We start from the raw sequence: 19,280 nt of genomic DNA on the forward strand, positions 1-19,280 counted from the left end.
CACACCGACTCTGTCCGCTGAGGCCGTCCTTCGTTTGCTCTTAGAATCCCAGCCCCGAAGCTCCCAGGCCCTATCTCTGCAGCTTCCCCCACGGGACACAACCGTCCAGAACATCACGCATTCGCGCCTGCCTCATCCCTTTTGCAGTGGGCCCTCTCGACCCATCTCGTTTTATAACCGAGGAGGATTTGGTATCCCAAGCTGCGTGACCCACACGATGGGGAGAAGGAGACCTCACAATTAATGCCGTAAGAACGGAACTGGAAAGGAGTCTGACTCCAGGCCCAAAGTGGCTGAGACGGACTCGGCTGCTGTGTCCTCTGCACGGAAGAAGGGGATTGAGCTCACCGGTGATCAGGGTGAGCCCCTAAGCTGCCCTAGTCACGGACAGGACTGGTCACCTCTACTGAGTTAGAGCCTGGACATCCCTCCGCCAACCCAGGGTCAACCGCTTCGTTTCCCCTCGTGATACGAAAGGGAGCGAATCTCCTCTCCTGACGTCTGCCAGCTCTCGCCAAGAGAAGAAAGCAGAGATAAAGAAGCTTGCCTTGTTTAATGGGGAGAGAGAAGTGCTGTGGCGGGAACATGGGTCGAGAGGTGTGGACAGTGTGGGCAGCACCCAGACGGGAAGTGGAGGTAGTTGACAAGGGGAGACGGCCGTGCTGAGGGGTTCTAAGGAGGTTAGTGAAAGTTTCTGTTTCTTTGTGTGCCCTGTCGGACAGACAGACAAGACAGGCCCCAGCACGAGGCCGGTAGGTGGACCTGAAGCCTGGCTGAAGACGTAGGGGACACGGTCCTTTCCCAGCCTCGGGTTCAGACAGACGGACCGACAGACAGACAGAGGCGGATAGCTCCATATATACAAACTTTACAGAAAATAAATAAGGAGCTGCGATCAGCTTGGCTAGGCTTCATCCTGAATTCTCCCCACCCCTGTGAGAAGTCATTCCTGGGAACCTTCCAGGCCCTCAGCATGTTAGAACCCACCCCCTCCCCAGGAGTCCTCCTCGATCCCCACAGCTCCTCAGCATCGAGCACCCAAGCCCCTGGAACCCTGAAGCCCCCAGCCTGAGGGGCTCTGGAATGGGCTCAGGGCCCAGTGCCCGAGTCCCCGGTGGCCAGGAGAGCACACCTAACACTAGTCAGTGGCCGCCCGAGCCCCCCTCCCAGGGCAGGATCACAGCGGGAGCCCCTTGGGTGCACAGAACCTAACCCAGTCTCCGAGCAGGCCCGGGAGCAGATGCTTTGCTTCTGAAATCCTTGGGAGCCCTTCAGGGCCGGGCCCCCTGTTCCATTTGTTGGTGCTGGCTCCGCACGGCAAACCTGTTGACGTGCACGGGAATGGGGACGACGATCTTGGGGTTTCTCACGGGCTCCCCGGAGCGGCTGCTCACGTTGCCGGCTTTGATGCGCTTCCACTTGGCGCGCCGGTTCTGAAACCAGATCTTGACCTGCACCTCGCTGAGCTTGAGCGCGTGCGCGATCTGGGACCGCTCCGTCAGGCTCAGGTATTTCTTGCAATGAAACTCCTTCTCCAACTCCAAAAGCTGCTCGCTGGTGAAGGCCGTGCGGCGCCGGCGGCTTTTGCCCCCCGGAGCTGTGACTCCCGCGGCCACCGGTGCCCCCTCCTCCGCTCCAGTCCCCAGGCTTCCCTTTAGCTTCGGTTTAGGTCCCAGGAGAGCCCCGGGGCCCCCTGCAGAACTGTCCAGGAAACCGTCGTCTTCGCTGTCACCGCCCGAGCCCTCTTCCTCCTGCTCGCTGCCCGCTGGGTCTCCTGCTCGGGCCTCCGGCTTCTCCTCATCGGAGCTGTACACCTTCCCCTCTGCTGCGGGGAGCGAAAACCAACGGATGGGCAAGGAGCAGGCGAGGAAAAGGCAGGCAGGTTGGAGGAGGCGCGTGGAACCATGGCCAGGCACGGACAGAAACGGCAGCAGGAAGAGAGAGACAAGGAAGGGATGAGATGGGGAGGGGAGACGAGGACGGCACATCCAGGATATGGGGTGGGGAAGAGGTTCAGGGAAGACAAAGAGATGGAAAGAAAGGTATTAACCAGCACAGATTTCACTATAGCAAGTGTGGGGAGGGGGCGGTCAGTGTACATCAAAGGGATGCCATTCCCGGGACCGAGACCCTCAACTTCATCACCCACCTCATCTTCCCAACCCGCTAACCTTCTCAGCTTTCTCCAAACCCCGGGCCAAGGGCTTTTCTCTCACTTGCCACCCCTCCAAATCCAGACAGCATGGGTCCCAGCATCAAGCGGTGTGGGCCTGGCTCTCCAGCCTTCCCGCTGCTGTAGGCAGGACGCAGCGCTAACGTGGGGTAGACGGGGAGATCACATCGCCGGCCTGTCACTCTCCTGGGGACCCTCGCCTGCCCCGGCTTGAGCTCTGCTCTGGCTTCTGGCTTCTGGCTTCCCACTTCCCCTCTTCCCCAGATCCAGAATCTTAGAATCTGATTTCCAGATGGAAACTTAAGGGTCCTCTGATTCCCCATTCTCAGCAGCCCCGCCACCGCAAATCCGGGCCCAAAAAGTGTTATCAAGGGATTTGGGTGGTGTCCTTACCCCTACTTCCAGTTCTCCTTGACCAACCCAGCCAGCGCAGAACGGAGCGCCCTCCCGGTGGCAGGCCACCCGCTCCGTGCGCAGAGCTTCTCCCCAGGCCTCAGCTCTCCCAGGCCCCTTTCAGTCTCCCCTCCTCCACTGTCAAATGACACCTCTCTCCCAAGCAGGACGCAGGAGCAGCACACACAGCTGCTTTCTGCTCAAGTTCCGAACCCGGAGGCCCCTGAGCTTGATGTCAGCGGGACGAGCTAGAGGGAAGGTGGCAGACGATAAAGAACGAGAAAGGCAACAAGGGAAAATGGTAGAAGAAATCTGACTCACTCGGTGGATGCCTGATTACAATCACAGCCATAGCCGATGTTGTACATCTACATGTAACTCTAATACTTAATTCAGTCATCAGTTTTAATCTCATCCACGGACAGTTTTGTCAGAATGGCAAGTGACGGATCGCACATGTTCTCAGCGGCAGAGTTGGACAGCCGCCTTGTTTTCTGCCCAAAGAGCCAATAAGCAACGAAGAAAAGTCAGAAGGAAACTGGCCAGTAGGGAAGAGAACGAGAGGGGCTGGGCGCGCGGGACACCATCGAGTCAGCTTGCTGCCCCGGAGCTCACGGCGGGAAGGGGTTGGGGTTTCCTAAGGGCGGAGCGCCTCTGTCTATAACCACCGCGCGTGGCACAGACAGGGGGCAAGAAACGAGCCGAAGTCAAAGAGCTTCAGGGAACGGGGAGATGCCCTGTAAGAGAAGCAGGCCGTGTGCTCTGAACACCTTCCGGCCCCCTCTCCAAGTACCTGTGCTCCAGAAGGAGCATCTCAGGGTCTCCAGAACCATCCCGGTAGCCCTCCCCACCCCAAAGGCCCTTCCCCTTCCTGGACGCCAGCAAGCCACACCTCGTCCTGGTCCTAGAGCCTTGTTCACACCTTTCGAGAGGCCAGACTTCTCAGCCCACGCCCAGATCGCCCACCTCCCTCACTCAGCGTCCTTAACACTGAAATACCTCAAAGGTATTTTTATCCCCAGCCCCTGCCTTTTCTTCCTGTAGGGCTTCCTTTATTTAATTTCAAAACCCGCGTGGCGCGCCCTCGTTTAGGCTCATGCAGCCTACCCATCCCTGCCCTTCCTCCGTGAGTGCTCTCCGCTTTCTCTAGCAGCTTCCCGGGCTTCTCAAGCACCCGCATGACATCTGTCCATCCGTCCCTTGGTCTGTCTACAGAGGTTGCTTCTTGCCATCCGTCCCACGCTTCCTCCCGGACCTCATTCTGGCCAAACCCGTGTTGTTTTCTGCAGGAGTCACATCCTTGGTTCTCTCCCTCATTAACGACTCCTCCCCGCGCTATCTTCCACTTTCACAGAACTCAGACTTGACATGTCCCCAACAGAACTCCTGACGTCCTTCCCAGCTTGGTTAGTGGGAATTCCATCCTCCTTGTTCCAATCAGGCATCCCTCCCCTCTCTCACAACCCGTCCCCGCTCCCGGAGCCCATCCCCACTCCCGGAGTCCCCCGCATCCGACAGTCCTGGTCACCATCACGTCCCGCCTGGTTCATCAACCTGTTCTCCAAACTGGCTTCCCTGCCCTGTCCTCCCCTGCCCTCCCCTGCCCCTGCTCTCCTCTCCCCTGCTCTTTCCCCAGATGATTTCTTCTGTTCAGAATACTACACTCTCCACCTCGATTTCTGCATTCGCACATTCCTTGTCTCCCTCAGGTCCTTACTTCACCAAGATGTTCCCCGATCATCCTCTTAGAATGAAAACCCCCAGTACTTCTATCTTCCTTTTCTGCTTTGTTACGATAGTACATGCCACCCACATTATTCATTTATTTAATTGGCTGTCTTTTCCGGTTAGAATATAAGCTTCATGAAGGTAGGGAGTTTTAATATATTTTTTCACTGCTGTGTCTTCATCTAGAAAATCATCTGCACAGAGTAGGCACTCAATATATTGCTGACTTGTTGACTAAATAAAAAACTATTCCCAAACGCTTTCTCTCTCCCTTCCTCCTTTTCTGTCTTCTGCCCCACCTCTGTTCTTCCTTTCCCAAGCCTCTCCGAAAATAGTCCCCACAGCCCCCGCCCTCCAGCGCCCAGAAGACATTGTCTCCATGAGTATCACTCTACCCCCTTTCCAGTATGACCTCTGATCTCACGTTAGCTGGGCAGAAGCCCACATGCAGTGGGGATCTATAGGATCTTATGCTAAAAGAAAGAGAGGGAAATCCTTCTCATCACTACTAAATCCTCTTTCGATTTTTAAAACCCAGTACATAACAAAAAAGAAGAAGAAAATCTTGTCAAAACTCAGTCCAGTATTACATATTCTAAACAGCTGCTAAAAAGGCAGAAACTGGATTTCAGGGCTTGAAGGATGAAACCATTTAGCACAGCTCCGAGCACCCAGGGGGTGTCCAATAAATCTCACCGACGATGACTGAGATGAGGCTCCCAGGCTCCTGGATCCGGCAGGGCCCTCCCGGGATCGTACCATCCATCCCTCTGTCTTCAGACAGATTCCATAAAATCAAGCCCGCAGAAGCAGACCTCCCTCAGCGCTGCTTTCAAAGCCATACAAGGGACACAGGTCCGCAACCTCTCCTGGTTACTTGATCCCGGTGGGAGGCCGAACGGCAGAGGCGAGAGTTTCTCTCTGAGCCTTTATGATCGTGACGCTGAGGGCTCTGATAAGTAACTCGTGGAAGGAGGTGGGAGTGGGGCGATCTGGGAAAACCACCAGGAGGGGGGAAATACAGCTACGCCCTCCAAGGAGAGGGTCTGGGGCAGTGAGGGACACTGAGATGTGGGAAAGAAAGGGCCAAAGCAGGCAGGAAGAGGACTGGGGCAGGAGACAAGTGGTAGGAGAATGAAATGATGAGTCAGAGAAACTGAAGGAGCTGGAAAGCTTAGAGAAGGGCTAGAAAATAGGAAAAAAAAATCAGGGAAAAAGAGAGCAAAAAGCTTAAAAACAAAACAAGAACAATCACACCCCTACCTTCCTCCCACCAAGACGGAGCACTTTAAGCCACAATCGACACCCGAAGAGGACACATACTCAGCGGACCAGACGCGCCCTGCAGTAGCCCAATCCGCAACAATATAGCGATCCTGAAATGGCTTACTATTTTCTTATGGACTAGCTACAAAATAAATGCAAGCTACTTTCTTTTATCTGAAATGTAATGAATATTAATAGTAAATATAATCAAACAAAATAAAACAAAAATTGCACACAGAAAACTGTGTTGACTAAAAACTGAGGGAAGCGAATCTTTCTGATAAAATTTCTAATTGCAAAATTTGATTTAGAATAATTGGGCTTGGTAGATATAATGTCCATAAAAGCAAATTACTAATTGCAGATGCTATAATTGGTTGATATGAGGGGGAAAAAAAAAACCCCTTGATCCACAAAATGAGGCTTCATTGAAAATTCTACATGGGAAATGATTCTGATGAGAATAATTTTTAGCAAAAGGAACATTTTTAAATTTGACTATGTGTATAGGTAGGCCAAACAGATAGGAAGGTTCTGTTCTCTGTGTGTGAAGATGAGGTTATTGGTAATATAAGAAAATGTTGAGTTTTCAGCTTGTTCCTTGGGTGTCTAGAGTCTCAGAGAAGTGTGGTATCTCTCCAGGGGGAATGAGCATGGGGCAGACTGTTACCAGAAAACATCTAGTGTTCTTGTGACTTCTCGCAGGGGACGCTATTACCCTGAGAACCAGAAACCACCAGGTCTGCCCCATGGTTGTCAGGTCCTGCCTGGGGCACCTTCCCACGTCCAAAGAGCGGTACTCAGGCTCCAGGGATACACAGGCATGGGGCCTTGTTTCCAAGAGGACGGGAAACAGCACCAGAGAGCTAGAAAAGCCCATCTTGCGAATGGATCTGGTCAGGCTGGGGAAGAAATCAAGGGCCACAGAATCCATGGTAGGTATTCTCCAGGAGAAACAATAAATAGCACCAGATTTGCACCATCTAGAGGGGGAGTCCACAGCTGTGGTCACCAAGAACAGCGGGCCTGGGTTGTGGTGCGGAAAACCACTTGCGGCTCCCAGCTTTGGGAACCCACAGAGCCCCTGCGCTGCCGCTCATTCATCCTCTCCTGTTTTAGCTTCTATAAAATCAACAGCCTTCACGATCCACGGAAGAGAAGTCTCCCCCTGTCCCTGTTACACTCGATTTGACTTCTCTTCCCTCTACTTCCAATACGACTTCCCCCTCACCCTCCCGGAACTACTGTCAGCACCATAAGTCTCCCCTTGATCTTTCTGGGCCAACCACTCAGCTTCTTGAGTCCAGGAACAATTTGGGGGGAGGTCAAAAGGTAGAAAGAAACCCAAGTCATCCCTCAAAAAAGAGGCATGTTTACCACCACACTCTCATTCCTCAATCTTCATCATGATGCCCAGGACAGAATTATTTCTCCGTTCTTTCTGGAGACAGTACTTTCTTTTCTCCCATCATTTACAACAATTAGTTCACTTCCAATTTGTGTTTCATTGGTTCCTGCTAATTTCATGCTACTCCTCCTCCCTATAACTTCAGGTGCAGTAAGGAACATTCATTTTCAGCGCACGTGGGTGACTCAGTGGGTCAAGCCTCTGCCTTTGGCTCAGGTCATGATCTCAGGGTCCTGGCATGGAGCCCTGCATCGGGTTCTCTGCTCAGCAGGGAGCCTGTTCCCCCCCGCCCCCATGCACCTGCCTTTCTGCCTACTTGTGATCTCTGTCAAATAATAAATAAAATCTTCTTTAAAAAAAAAAAAAGGAACATTCACTTTCACTTTCTCTCTCTCCACTCTTCCTATGACCCTTCAGCATTCCTTACTCCAAACCGACATGAAGATTTTCTCTACACCATCGCAATCCAGAACCCCTCCGACCTTGAAGACAGGTTCGGGGCAATTTCCCCACTGCTCAGAACTCCCCTCATGACGGAGCAGCCCTACCACTGCCAAAAACAAGGGCACCCTTGTTATCTTCGACATTCCACAACATTTTCACACATATTATTTACCTTGAAGCAACTCATTGAAACAGAATAGACCTATTAGTAGCACTAATAGAAGGTTGATAAACTTATTTCAGGTGAAAAACTGAGTTTCCGAAAGATGAAATGATTCTCCTAAGTCACACAGCTACAGACAGATTAATGTCTGGAAACTTGGTCCCTAAAATCTCCAACCAATGCTCCTACTACCCCTTCCCCTCCCATTCCAAGTAAATGCCCAGATGCTTCATCAGATAAGTAACCTGGCTACCAAATCCGGTTTCGATTCAGACCTCCTCCCTCTCACTTATAACCCCAGAGCCCTAGCCTGATCATTAATGTCTCCCCTTACCACGCTCAGAGGAGGCTCTCACAGTTGCCACAGGAGTGGCGCCGCTTACCAAATTCCACCTTTGTCCTCGAAGAGGCTATTTGTCCTGTCATTTCCCTGAGACAAAATTCCTACCAGATCTGGTCTTTTCTGCCATTACCGCTTTGTATGCTGTAACCCTACCAGTCAGCATTCCTTTTATTTAGAAATATACTTTCTCGTTTAAAAATACTTATTCTTGGGACGCCTGGGTGACTCAGTCAGTTGAGAGTCTGCCTTCGGCTCAGGTCGTGATCCCAGGGTCCTGGAATCGAGTCCCACATCGGGCTCCCTGCTCAGTGGGGGGCCTGCTTCCCCCTCTGCCCGCCACTTCTCCTACTTGTGCCCTCTGCCAAATAAATTAAATAAATTAAAAAAAATAAAAATACTATTGCCAAACGACGGAAACAGTTTTGGTTTAATAGCCATCTTTTTTCTAGCTTCTAGTTTACAAATGTGTTCGCCTCCCTCAAGTACAGCTCTTTCTATCCAGGAATCGGCCTCGCCGAGGGACAGACACTTTCCTACCACCCTCATGTCTCCCCACCTTCCTCACTACAGAGCTCCCCTCTTGCTGTCTCTTCCATCACTCCTAGAGCTACTTCTCTCGCTAAGGAGAAGGTTTTTCTCCCTGAGACTGAAAAGGAGTTAAGATCCATCCCTGTCTTTCTTTCTGGGTGAGGTGGACATCTGTTTGGGGTCTGTTTTTGTCTGCTCAGCGTCCCTTCCTCCCTTTGTTCACTAATAACACCCCCTTCCTTCGGGCACTGCTTCTCATCAGCTACCTAGTACAGTGGGACCGTCAATCACATCTCCCCACCTTTGTGACAACGTAGGCACGTGGCCTGGATCCGACCAATACTAACATCCCATCTCTCCCATCTCCCTGGAGACTGGACTCAAGCTAGTTAATTAGTCACCCCAGAATTGTGTATAAGCCAGAATCCACTGGGGTCTCAACCTGGGATTATAAAAAGTTAGAGCATCTGCTAATGCTTGGGCCTCCTTACTTCTCTTAAGGAGAATGAGGCAAAGAAAGAAAGGGGCCGGGTTGAAAGGAAAGAAAGATCTAATAATACCATTTGCATTTCTGGATCCACTCAACCCCTGTACTTAGAGTCCTGTGATTCAATCAATGACCATTTTAGCTTAAATTGGAGTTGAGCTACTGTCACTCGCAAACCAAAGAGTTCTATATCCAATGCCGTAACTGGAAGTGACAATGCTCACGTGACCCCAGGGAAAGTAAGCCTCTCCTCCTCACTCCCACAGCTCTCCCATCCCAAATAATGTTTCCATGTTACCTGACATAACACCACCTAACCTTCCACCAGTTTGAAATTCACTTGGACTTTTAAAAAAATCTCCCTGGGGCGTCTGGGGGGGCTCAGTCGGTTAAGCATTTGACTCTCGATTTTGGCTGAGGTTGTGATCTCGGGGTCGGAAGATCCAGCCCTGCATCAGGGGCCACGCTCAGTGGGGAGTCTGCTTCTCTCCTTCTCCCTCTCCCTCTGCCCCACATCCCACTCTAATAAATAAATCTTTTTAAAAATTTCCTTAATCTATCTGAGTATGAATTATTTTAATCCAGTAGCTTTGCTCCTAACATCAACCTGAGATCAGTTATATGACAGAATAGGAACTGTGGTGAAGAAAGGAGAGGTGGTTTTTTTTGTTTGTTTGTTTGTTTTGTTTTGTTTTGTTTTAATATATACAATGTAAAGAAAAGAAGAAGGCCCCAGTGGGCAAAAAAGGGCTTTGGGTGGTCTTGGGATCCACAGAGAATGTCCCAAATTTGAGACAGAGAAACCAAAGGAGGGAGAAAGAGCCAAAGGAAAAAATATGAAATCTACCCTTCTGAGATGCATACATTGGTTCTGTTCCGGCATTCCCCGCAGAAACAGCTCTCAGAACACAGTGCGGTTTCTGTCATTACTCCCAGCTGTATTTCTCCTTATCAGAAGAGAGTGTCGCGTATCCTAGCCAGTTCTTGGTAAAGAAGTCTTCCCCAGGGGTGCCTGGGTGGCTCAGTGGGTTAAGCCTCTGCCTTCGGCTCAGGTCATGCTCTCGGGGTCCTGGGGTCGAGCCCCGCATCGGGCTCTCTGCTCCGCGGGGAGCCTGCTTCCCCCCTCTCTCTGCCTGCCTCTCTGCCTACTTGTGATCTCTGTCAGCTAAATAAATAAAATCTTAAAAAAAAAAAAAAAGAAGTCTTCCCCAACTTAATTCCCAGCTACGCTCCCCATCCATTTCCAGTACCAGAGCGATACCAGTAATTCCTCGCACACCGCGTGCTGCGGGATGCTGGCAAATATCTTCTCGTTGAACCCTTAACTCCGTGAGGTCCGTGTTGTCGCGCTGTTCTGCTGGTGAGGGAGCTGTGACCGCAAAGGTGAGTATTTTGCTGTTGAGTTTTCTCTCACAAATCAAGAGGGTCATGTCAAGGTCTGTATCCGAAGCCAGGCTCGGTCGCCTGCGCCTCCCCCATCTCCTTCACAAACACTGGATTCTCATGTCGCCCATCACAAATATCGTACCGGTTGAGAGATGACAGAGAAGTCCGGGAACCGATTCCACACCTTTTCTCCTCCTCACTCCCCTCCCTCCTCCCCAGGTAAAGTCGGGCACAAGAGACCCCTCATCTTCTCGGCCTCAATAAGAATCGCTCATCTTCATGAAATGTTTCTCTCTCTCATTTAACAGGACAAACATACACAGCCATAGCTCCAGTCACCCCTCCCCAATCCCAAATGACAAAGCCTTTTCCATCCTAAAGCCCAGCCCTGATTCCACCTCAAGACACCCACATCCCAGCCGGCCTCCTCTTGCGCTACCACAACTCAGCACTGGCAAGGAGAGAATTTTCCCCAACCCCTTTGCTCGGGGTGCCTTTTTTTAAATAAGGGAAACAACGCATTAATAAAGGTATCCTTAAAGATAAAACAGAATTATAGAGCCGGAAGTGACCTTGGAGGTCATCTGGGTCAAAGCCCTACTTGTACTGATGAGGAAGTGAAGCGACAGAGACATGTGTGGCCAGGGTCCCTAAGTCCCGAGCTCCCAGGAGCTGCACGTCACGTGCAGAAAGTGGTCACCCGGTTCCGGCACAAAGCGCTTCTTACCTTCGCTCTCAGGATGATTTTGTCTTCCTCCCATCGCTCCCAACGCAGACTTCCACTGTAATACCATTTCCTCCACAATTCAGGCAAGAAATCCGTCTCCCATCACCCCCGGTCGGAGTATCCTTCTGTTTCTCCCATCCTCAGTTTTCACATCCTAGTCTCTGTGAGGCCCTGCAGCCCCCTTGCTTTTACCACAGATTTCTCAGTTCATCACTCAAAGGTCGTTCCTTTCCCTTCCCTGGTGGGAAGGGAACGGAGATGTTGCTTCCCAAGGACGTGCGTAACTGTGCTGTCTCTTCCTACTACAACTTAGTTCACCTTGTGGGAATCGCTGTTCTATCACACCAGGTTCAAGCATCTCTTCTCCCCAAATTCTTTCTCCCAATTAGCACATCAGTATTTCTTCCACACGACTCTAAGCCACCAATTTTCTCCCATATTTCCAGTGAAAAGCCCCAACCTCTTCTCCATCGCTCCCAACACAGACCTCTTTGCTCGCCGTCATGGATGGTGTGGCCGTGGGCGCCATCACCTGTCCTTTCCATTGGTTCGGAACCAGGGCTTCCTCTCTCCTACCCCAGCTTGGGGCATTTTCTGCTGTTGTTCCCTCTAGATAAAAACTCTTTCCCTGTCATCGTTCCTATTTCAGTTTCCCTCCTATTGTACATCGGCTCCATTATGCTGTCATTTCTATTCCCTAATTCCCACATCAAGGCAAAGGTCCTCCTTTCCCGGTTACTTCCGAGGCAAAATTTCTGCCTGTAGCTTCCCGTCATTACATTAGTCTCACTGCAAAGCACTTGGTTCGCCATACCATGTTCCTCCTTTCAATTAAAGTATTTCCTCCTTTGGGGCGCCCGGGTGGCTCCGTGGGTTAAAGCCTCTGCCTTCGGCTCAGGTCATGATCTCAGGGTCCTGGGATCGAGCCCCGCATCGGGCTCTCCACTCGGTGGGGAGCCTGCTTCCCCCACCCCCTGCCTGCCTGACTACTTGTGATCTCTTTCTCTGTCAAATAAATAAATAAAATCTTTTAAAAAAAAGCATTTCCCCCTCATTATTCCAATTACTGCGTTGCTTCCATTACTCCCAGCATAGACCATCTATGCCCATCACTCTGAGTGTAGGAATTATCCTCCTAATCATCTACACACACACCCCCACATTTCCATATGCCACTGCGGAGATCCCCCTTCTCTACTCAAGCCTCCCAACTCTCACCTTCATGTGGTACAAGGCACCTCAGTATTCCAATCCTCCAGATAAAATTTTCATCTTGTCATTCTGGGATCTCTGTCTCTCAACCAGGGCTTCTTTTTTTTTTTTTTTTTTTAAGATTTTATTTATTTATTTGACAGAGAAAGTGAGAGAGCACAAGCAGGCAGAGAAGCAGTGGGAGAGGGAGAAGAAGCAGGCGCCCCACTGAGCAGGAAGCCCGATGAGGGGCTCGATCCCAGGACTCTGGGATCATGACCTGAGCCGAAGGCAGACACTTAACAACTGAACCACCCAGGCCCCCCTCAACCAGGGCTTCTTAACCCTAATTGTGCCATGAACTCCTTGGCAGTCTGATACAACCTATGAACCCCTTCTTAGAATAATGCTTTTAGGTATATAACATAAAACACATAGGATTACATCAGAAGCCAACTATAGAAAAATGCAGTTTTTAGATACTTAAAAATGGATTTGTGTTATAATCATATATGTTTCTTTATTAATTCATTAAACAAGATGCCTCCAAAGTCTATACATTTATAAGAAAATACCTGTAAATTCTGCTGGTGACACAAATATCTGTAATTTCTTTTCTTTTCTTTTTTTTTAAGATTTTATTTATTTGACAGAGCGAGACACAGTGAGAGAGGGAAGAGAGCAAGGGAGTGGGGAGAGGGAAAAGCAGTCTTCCCATCGAGCAGGGAGCCCAATGTGGGGCTCGATCCCAGGACTCTGGGATCATGATCTGAGCAGAAGGCAGACGCTTAATGACTAAGCCACTGTGACCTATAATTTCTGTTGCTGAAACGACTATGGTTTCTGTTCTACACTCATAACTAAAGAAAATGCCAAATTTTAGTTAGAAGTTAGTAAAAATAAAGACGTAATTTTTCCCTACCCATAATGAATAGATCCGTTTATAAGACCGTGAAATCTGTTAGAACCCTACTTTAAATATCGAAGCTAGAAAAACAAACTTTTATTTTAATGGAATGCACAGAAACATTAAAAATAATCTGAATCAACCTCTATGTTACAGATGAGGAGACTAAAGCCTAGAGACGCTGTACGACTTCAAATCTCCCACAGTGTCTCGAATATAGTAAGTCCATCACAGACACACAATAAACGTTCCCTGAATTAAAGGAAGCAACTGGCCACGGTTGTGCAGCTAAGGGACAGAGCTGACACCTGAGCGCATGTGTCACACCTCCTTGATAAAATGTTCTTTCAATCTTATCATTAAGTTAATGCATTAAGTTAATGCCACATGTGCCTTTCTAGAAATGCCAGTGGAACCAACGCTCTCACTGTGTGCCTTTCTCAGCACTTCTAGGAAATCACGAGTCTCCATCCATCACTTCCAAGAAAAAGTTCCCTCCTGTTTCTAACAACAGAAGTCTCTGATTTCATGTCACATTATTATTTCCCATTTTTTCTCTCATCAGTAAATACATCTGGACAGTCATAATGGGCATCTAATCAAAAATTAATTGATGGGGCATCTAAAATGTTCTCCTGCTATAATCACGTGCTTTGCTGACAGCAATCAGCCCTCAAATATCGTGCTCCTAGGAAGTTTTCCTAGTCTCCTTGCATGATTTCCATCATTATTGCCAATCACTGCTCAGAAGTTAGCCAGTCTGGGGGTGCCTGGGTGACTCAGTTAAGTGTCCGACTCTTGGTTTCAGCTCAGATCATGATCTCAGGGTCCTGGGACTGGGCCCCACATCAAGCTCTGTGCTCAGCAGGGAGTCTGCTTGAGATTCTCTCCCTCTCCCTCTGCCCCCCTCCCCTGCTCCCTTGCTCTCTAAGATAAAATAATTTTTTTAAATTAGCTAATTTTTTTTAGTTTTTTAAATAATGTTCACTACACTGCCATCTCCTGATTTTGTTCGATCATATTCTCTTTCACATATCATCTCAACGTTTTCTTTCCAAATGTTTTCTTCACCATGCTCAACACGGGCATTATATGTCATGTCAATCTCACTATATTTTTGCCATCCATCTAACAATTATATATGGATTATCTACCATTCTTCACTTTTTAAAAAAATATTTTATTTATTTATTTGACAGAGATCACAAGTAGGCAGAGAGGCAGGCAGAGAGAGAGGAGGAAGCAGGCTCCCTGCTGAGCAGAGAGCCCGATGTGGGGCTCGATCCCAGAACCGTGGGATCATGACCTGAGCCGAAGGCAGAGGCTTTAAGCCACTGAGCCACCTAGGCGCCCCCATTCTTCACTTCTTAAGTCTTTTTCAAGCAATCCAACTCCTGGGATGCCTGGGTGGCTCAGTGGGTTAAGCCTCTCTGCCTTTGCTCAAGTCATGATCTCGGGATCCTGGAATCCAGCTCCGCATCAGGTTCTCTGCTCGCCAGGGAGCCTGCTTCCCCTTCTCTCTCTCTGCCTGCCTCTCTGCCTACTTGTGATCTCTCTGTCAGATAAATAAAATCTCAAAAAAAAGAAAAGAAGTTGTTCAAGCAATCCAACTCCTTTCTCCCTCAGTCATTGCTCTAAGCCCCCCAGTTTAAAGTTTCCTCCTGCATTTCTCCAGACGGACAGTCCTTCCGTCGTTCCCCCAGCACAGGATCATCTGCACGCAGCGTTGCTGAGAGGAGCAAGTGCACATCTGCAAGTCAGCTCTGGTGCCTCTCAGCAGAGCTCACACGCACCTTCACATACACCGGAAGCACCACCACCCAACTCTTTCAAGGCAGAATTCTCTTTGCCTTCTGTCATTTAGAGTTTACTGCTGTCTTTTCTCCCTTATTCCCAATACAGCGAAGAATTTGTTACCACATAATTCAAAGCTCCTTTTCCCTATCACTTTCACATGACTCCGTCCTCACAACTCTCTAGATCTCTTATGTCGGTGAATACAAGTCACAACTGCCCCCGTGAGGCTACTGACCGTGTGAAACGTGGCTAATCTGAGCGGAGATGAGCTAAAGGTAGAAAATACACGGGGATTTCACAGATAACATGGAGGGAGGGTATAAAATATCTCCTTAAATTTTTTTTATATTGAGTAATGCTAAAATACTATTGGATATATTGGGCTAAATAAAATGTATTATTAAAATTAATTTCACCTGTTTATTTCTACCTTTTAAAGATGGCTCTTAATGTTTTAATTACATAAATAGCTTGTTAGACGGCACTACTCTGGGCTCTTCTGTTGATTCACACTTTTAAATCTTTTCTATGAATTCAAAATTCTCTCCTCTTTTATCACTTCTACTAAGACACCTTTCCCAATTATCCTCACTGTCCCCACATTCTAAACCTAGAATTATTTTCAATCTACCATTCTCAATGCCTTTTCTACCCATTATTTCCGTACATGGTATTTCTTTTTGCCTGTTAATATAACGTCTGCCCCCACAACTGAATCATAATAAAGTTATTTTCTTCATCAGCAGTTGTAGTAAGGTGGTGTCTCTCTCAACTCGAAGCAAAAAAAAATTAAAAATAGTAATTCCCAACAAAAGAGCTTCATTCATCATTCTCCAGATTGGCCTATCTTCACTATAATTTCATTTAACAGAGCTAGTAACTGTAAAACACTAAACATATGTCAATTAATAATTTCAGACCCACGTCAGCCATTCACACTAGAACAGCGTCATTTTAAAGATAGCATTCTCTCTCCAAACTCTTCTACTGTTGAGGTTTCAATCTCATTATTCAAGCAAAAACTCTCATTTCACACTAAATACTTTAATACAATTCCCAAAATAGAGTATTCGTTTTCCCACCATTTTCAGCACAGGCCATGTGTCATCACTCCCCAAACTGAATTTATGTCTAACATTTCTGGAATTTCCTCCTCTTTTCTGAACTACTTCAGGGGGGGGAAAATGATGACTGGGCGGGTGGGCGTGAGTGGCGTGATGAGGCAGCGTCAGGAGAGTCTATACTGAGAATGATAAGAAGTGGGGGTCACAGATAGATCTCCCAGTCACTATCCTCTTTGAGTGCTTCTTCTGAAATCTCTCCTTCCTGCCCTGTCCCACCAGCCCCACTATAAACCCTTTATGTGTATCTCCTCCCAACATGAGTGATTACCTTCACCCCACCAGCTCTCAGAATTCTCCCCCTGTTAAGATCTCCTTCCCATCATTCTAGTCTTTACTCCAAGAACAGGTGTCTTCTGATGACTTCCAATATTTCCCTTAGATTATGATCTTTCCTTCACCATTCTCTGTATATAAATTCCAGTTCACTATCACTCCCGGTATAGAAAAGCCTTTTTAAAAAAAGTACTCTTAGTGTGGACACTTTCCTGTTTCCTACCCGGACATTGAGTTAGCTCCCTCCCAAGCCTCTCAAAACCGAATTCTTTCACACACACGTTTCTGGTCCAGACATACTCTTCCCTCTTCATCTAGCCCAGGCTAGAAATCCCTTGTACTTCTCTCTTCCGACAGACAGACCTCTCCTCTCTCATATTCTCTCTGGATAATCAGGGGACAGAGTGCATTTGCTGGTCCTTCCTTTCCTCTATTTTTCCTTCCTCGACATTTCTCTTCTGTTCTTTCCCTCTGCTTACTTCTCTCTCTAGCTCGCTCGCTGTCTGGTTTTACAGCCAATATTCTATTTGCTTCAGAAAAAGAGCCTTCATTTGACATTCGGGTCAAAATAAACAACGGAGGGGAGCCCAAAAGAGTAGGACAAGTTCTCCCATGGTTTCGGCATATTCCTCCCCAGGTCCCCCTTCCCTCGGTTGTCTGCCTTCCTGCCCCCCACCCCACCCCAGGTCAGCGCATCTCTTCCTCCTCCGGTGTCTGCTTGTTCCTCCAGCTCCTGTTGCCTCCAGTGCCATCCCAGTCTGCTTGCTCTTTTCTGCCTTAGGACTATTATTCCGAAAATCCTACTGATCCGTTCTTCTTTGGATCGTCCTGCCGGCTGCTTTTCCCCTCCCCTCAGCTCTGCTCCGGGCCCTTTTATCTTGTGGACATTTCCTCCCACCTTCCAGTTGCTGCTAATTTCCTTTTGATCCCCCTTAGGGGGTGCTGCTCAGACTTCAGTCACTGGATCCCCCTGGCCCAACCAGGTACAAAAACAACAGCTGAATCCTCAAAGCCGAAACGCCCAGGGCTGAAAGGGAAAAGGAGGGGAAGACAGGCCCTGTAGCAGCACTTGGGGTCTGGAAGAGCGGTCAGACCGTCGGACAATTTCACGGAGGGGCCCAGGAACCTAGCACCAGGAGCTGTCTTCTCCTGACAAAGCACAAAAGGACTCTTGGATCTCCTTCTTGCCTCTGCTAGAGTCAGCCCCCAGGCCTCCTGGGGTCACTTTTACCTGCTAAGCTGATAGAAGGAATGGTTAAGCAGACGTGGATTCATCCTGGTGCTGGATAAGTTTAAGCTTCAGGAGCCCCACGCTTGTATGCAGCCCGTTTTTCTTAAACAGAGCCCACTACATTGTGTACGCTCTGGATCTCACCACACCTGGATCTGCCCCTGGATAGGGGGAAGCTTTTCCGGCATCGAGAGGTTGAGGATGGATGAGGAAGGTCAGGAGGACTCTGGGTAGCTTGATTCTAAACGGGGTTCAGTTTAATACACCCTGCCTCTATTGAGAGGGCATCTTCCCATGGAGAAGCCAGGATTCCTGCATTATCTCTTGGCAGAGTCTCACCGGCTCCAGAATCTCAGCCGGATTCTCCACTCCAGGTGTCTGTGCCACGCCCAAGCCAGCCCCGCCTTTAACCTCCATCTTGGCCTCCCCATCAGTCCTGGTCCAGCAGGCGCTAGGCCCCCTGCTAGCTAATGTCCCCTTAGGTCCCCTACTCAGTTCTTCAAGGCTGATCTCTAAATATGCCAATTCAGAAATGAGCTCTACTACTAAGGCAAAGACAGGTCACCAGCTGGTCACCAACTGGTCACCACGGCTTTAAGACCCTCCCCTTGCCCCTGCACTCACAGAGCCTATTTGGGGTCAGTACAGTCTTCTCGGAAGCCCGAACTGCCGTCCCCTTACTGAACTGCCAGCTGCCCCGGAGCCCCCTCACCGTAGGGTCTTGCTAGTGTCTCCAGGAATCCCACACTTGCAGCTTCTCTCTTCTCCCCAGAGGAGAAAAATGAAGGGATTCTTAAAAAGAAAAGTGGGAGCCAAGTCTTGAAGACTAGAATGCAGGGAGGAAAGGTACTAATTTGGAAGGGAGTACTGGGAGGTCTGGGGTGGGGCTTCGGGCACTCTGGAAGACCGAGCAGGGCAGCAGCTTCTGGGATCCAGAGGTGCCGCCTTTGGAACAGAACTGGAGGTGGTTCTGCAGAACCCCACATCTGGGGGGTCTGGGATGCCAGGGCTCCAGGCAGGTGCTGAGATTCTGAGCAAGCCGCTGCCTGGGATTTCCAAGTGAACGAGCCTCCCGCCCGGCGCCCTGGTCGGCCCAGCACTTACCCGGCAGACTTGGGAAAGTCTCTGAGAAGTGCGGAGGCGGGGGCGGTGGGGGCTCTGCCACTTTCTCCCGGGCGGGCAGCAGCTCGTCGGCTCCCAGCCCACCCTCCGGGCGTCGGCCGCCCGGCTCGGGGTTGTTTCGGGCGGCAGTGGCGGCGGCGGCAGCGGCGAGCTCCTGGGGCCCGTAGAAGGCGTCGGGCGGCTCCGCGAAGCTGGGCAGCGCGGTGGTCAGCGCCACCATCGAGGGCACGGCCTGGCCCAGTCCCGCGCAGAAGGTGTTGGTAAGGCGGCCGGCAAAGGACGCTAGTGGGGCGAGAGGCGGGAGGCCAGCCGGCAGCGGGGCAGGGGCCAGCGCCTGCGGCAGCACCAGCGGCCGGTAGGGCATGAACATGGGATAGCCGGTGTACAGCAAGTGGCCGGAGCGAGGCGGCGGCGGCCCGATCAGGGAGTCGATGGAGAAGGCAGTGCCCGGGCCCCCAGCACTGCCCCCGCCGCTGCCCCCGGGGGCACCCCCGCCTCCAGCTCTCTGCATCGTGCCCGGAGCTGCGGCCGCCCCGGGGCGCTCCCCTCTGGGCGCCGCCGTGCGCCCCCGCGGCTCGGGCGCCCCGCG

At 50.0% G+C, this 19,280-nt stretch overlaps 1 protein-coding gene across 1 annotated transcript; it reads right to left on the reverse strand.

The window, feature by feature from the left end:
* Nucleotides 1-1,271: 1,271 nt before the first annotated feature.
* Nucleotides 1,272-19,212, reverse strand: GBX1 (gastrulation brain homeobox 1; the record flags this gene model as incomplete). The annotated part of the gene is made up of 2 exons (XM_080818573.1): nucleotides 18,674-19,212; nucleotides 1,272-1,825 (listed from the first exon to the last, which is right to left on the reverse strand). The coding sequence occupies exons 1-2, from the start codon at nucleotides 19,200-19,202 to the stop codon at nucleotides 1,272-1,274; spliced, it is 1,083 nt and encodes a 360-aa protein (XP_080674699.1). The 5' UTR covers nucleotides 19,203-19,212.
* Between the last annotated feature and the right edge of the window lie 68 nt (nucleotides 19,213-19,280).

This window comes from Martes martes (genome assembly GCF_963455335.1).
Source record: "Martes martes genome assembly, chromosome: 11".
NCBI classification, from domain to species: Eukaryota; Metazoa; Chordata; class Mammalia; order Carnivora; family Mustelidae; genus Martes; species Martes martes.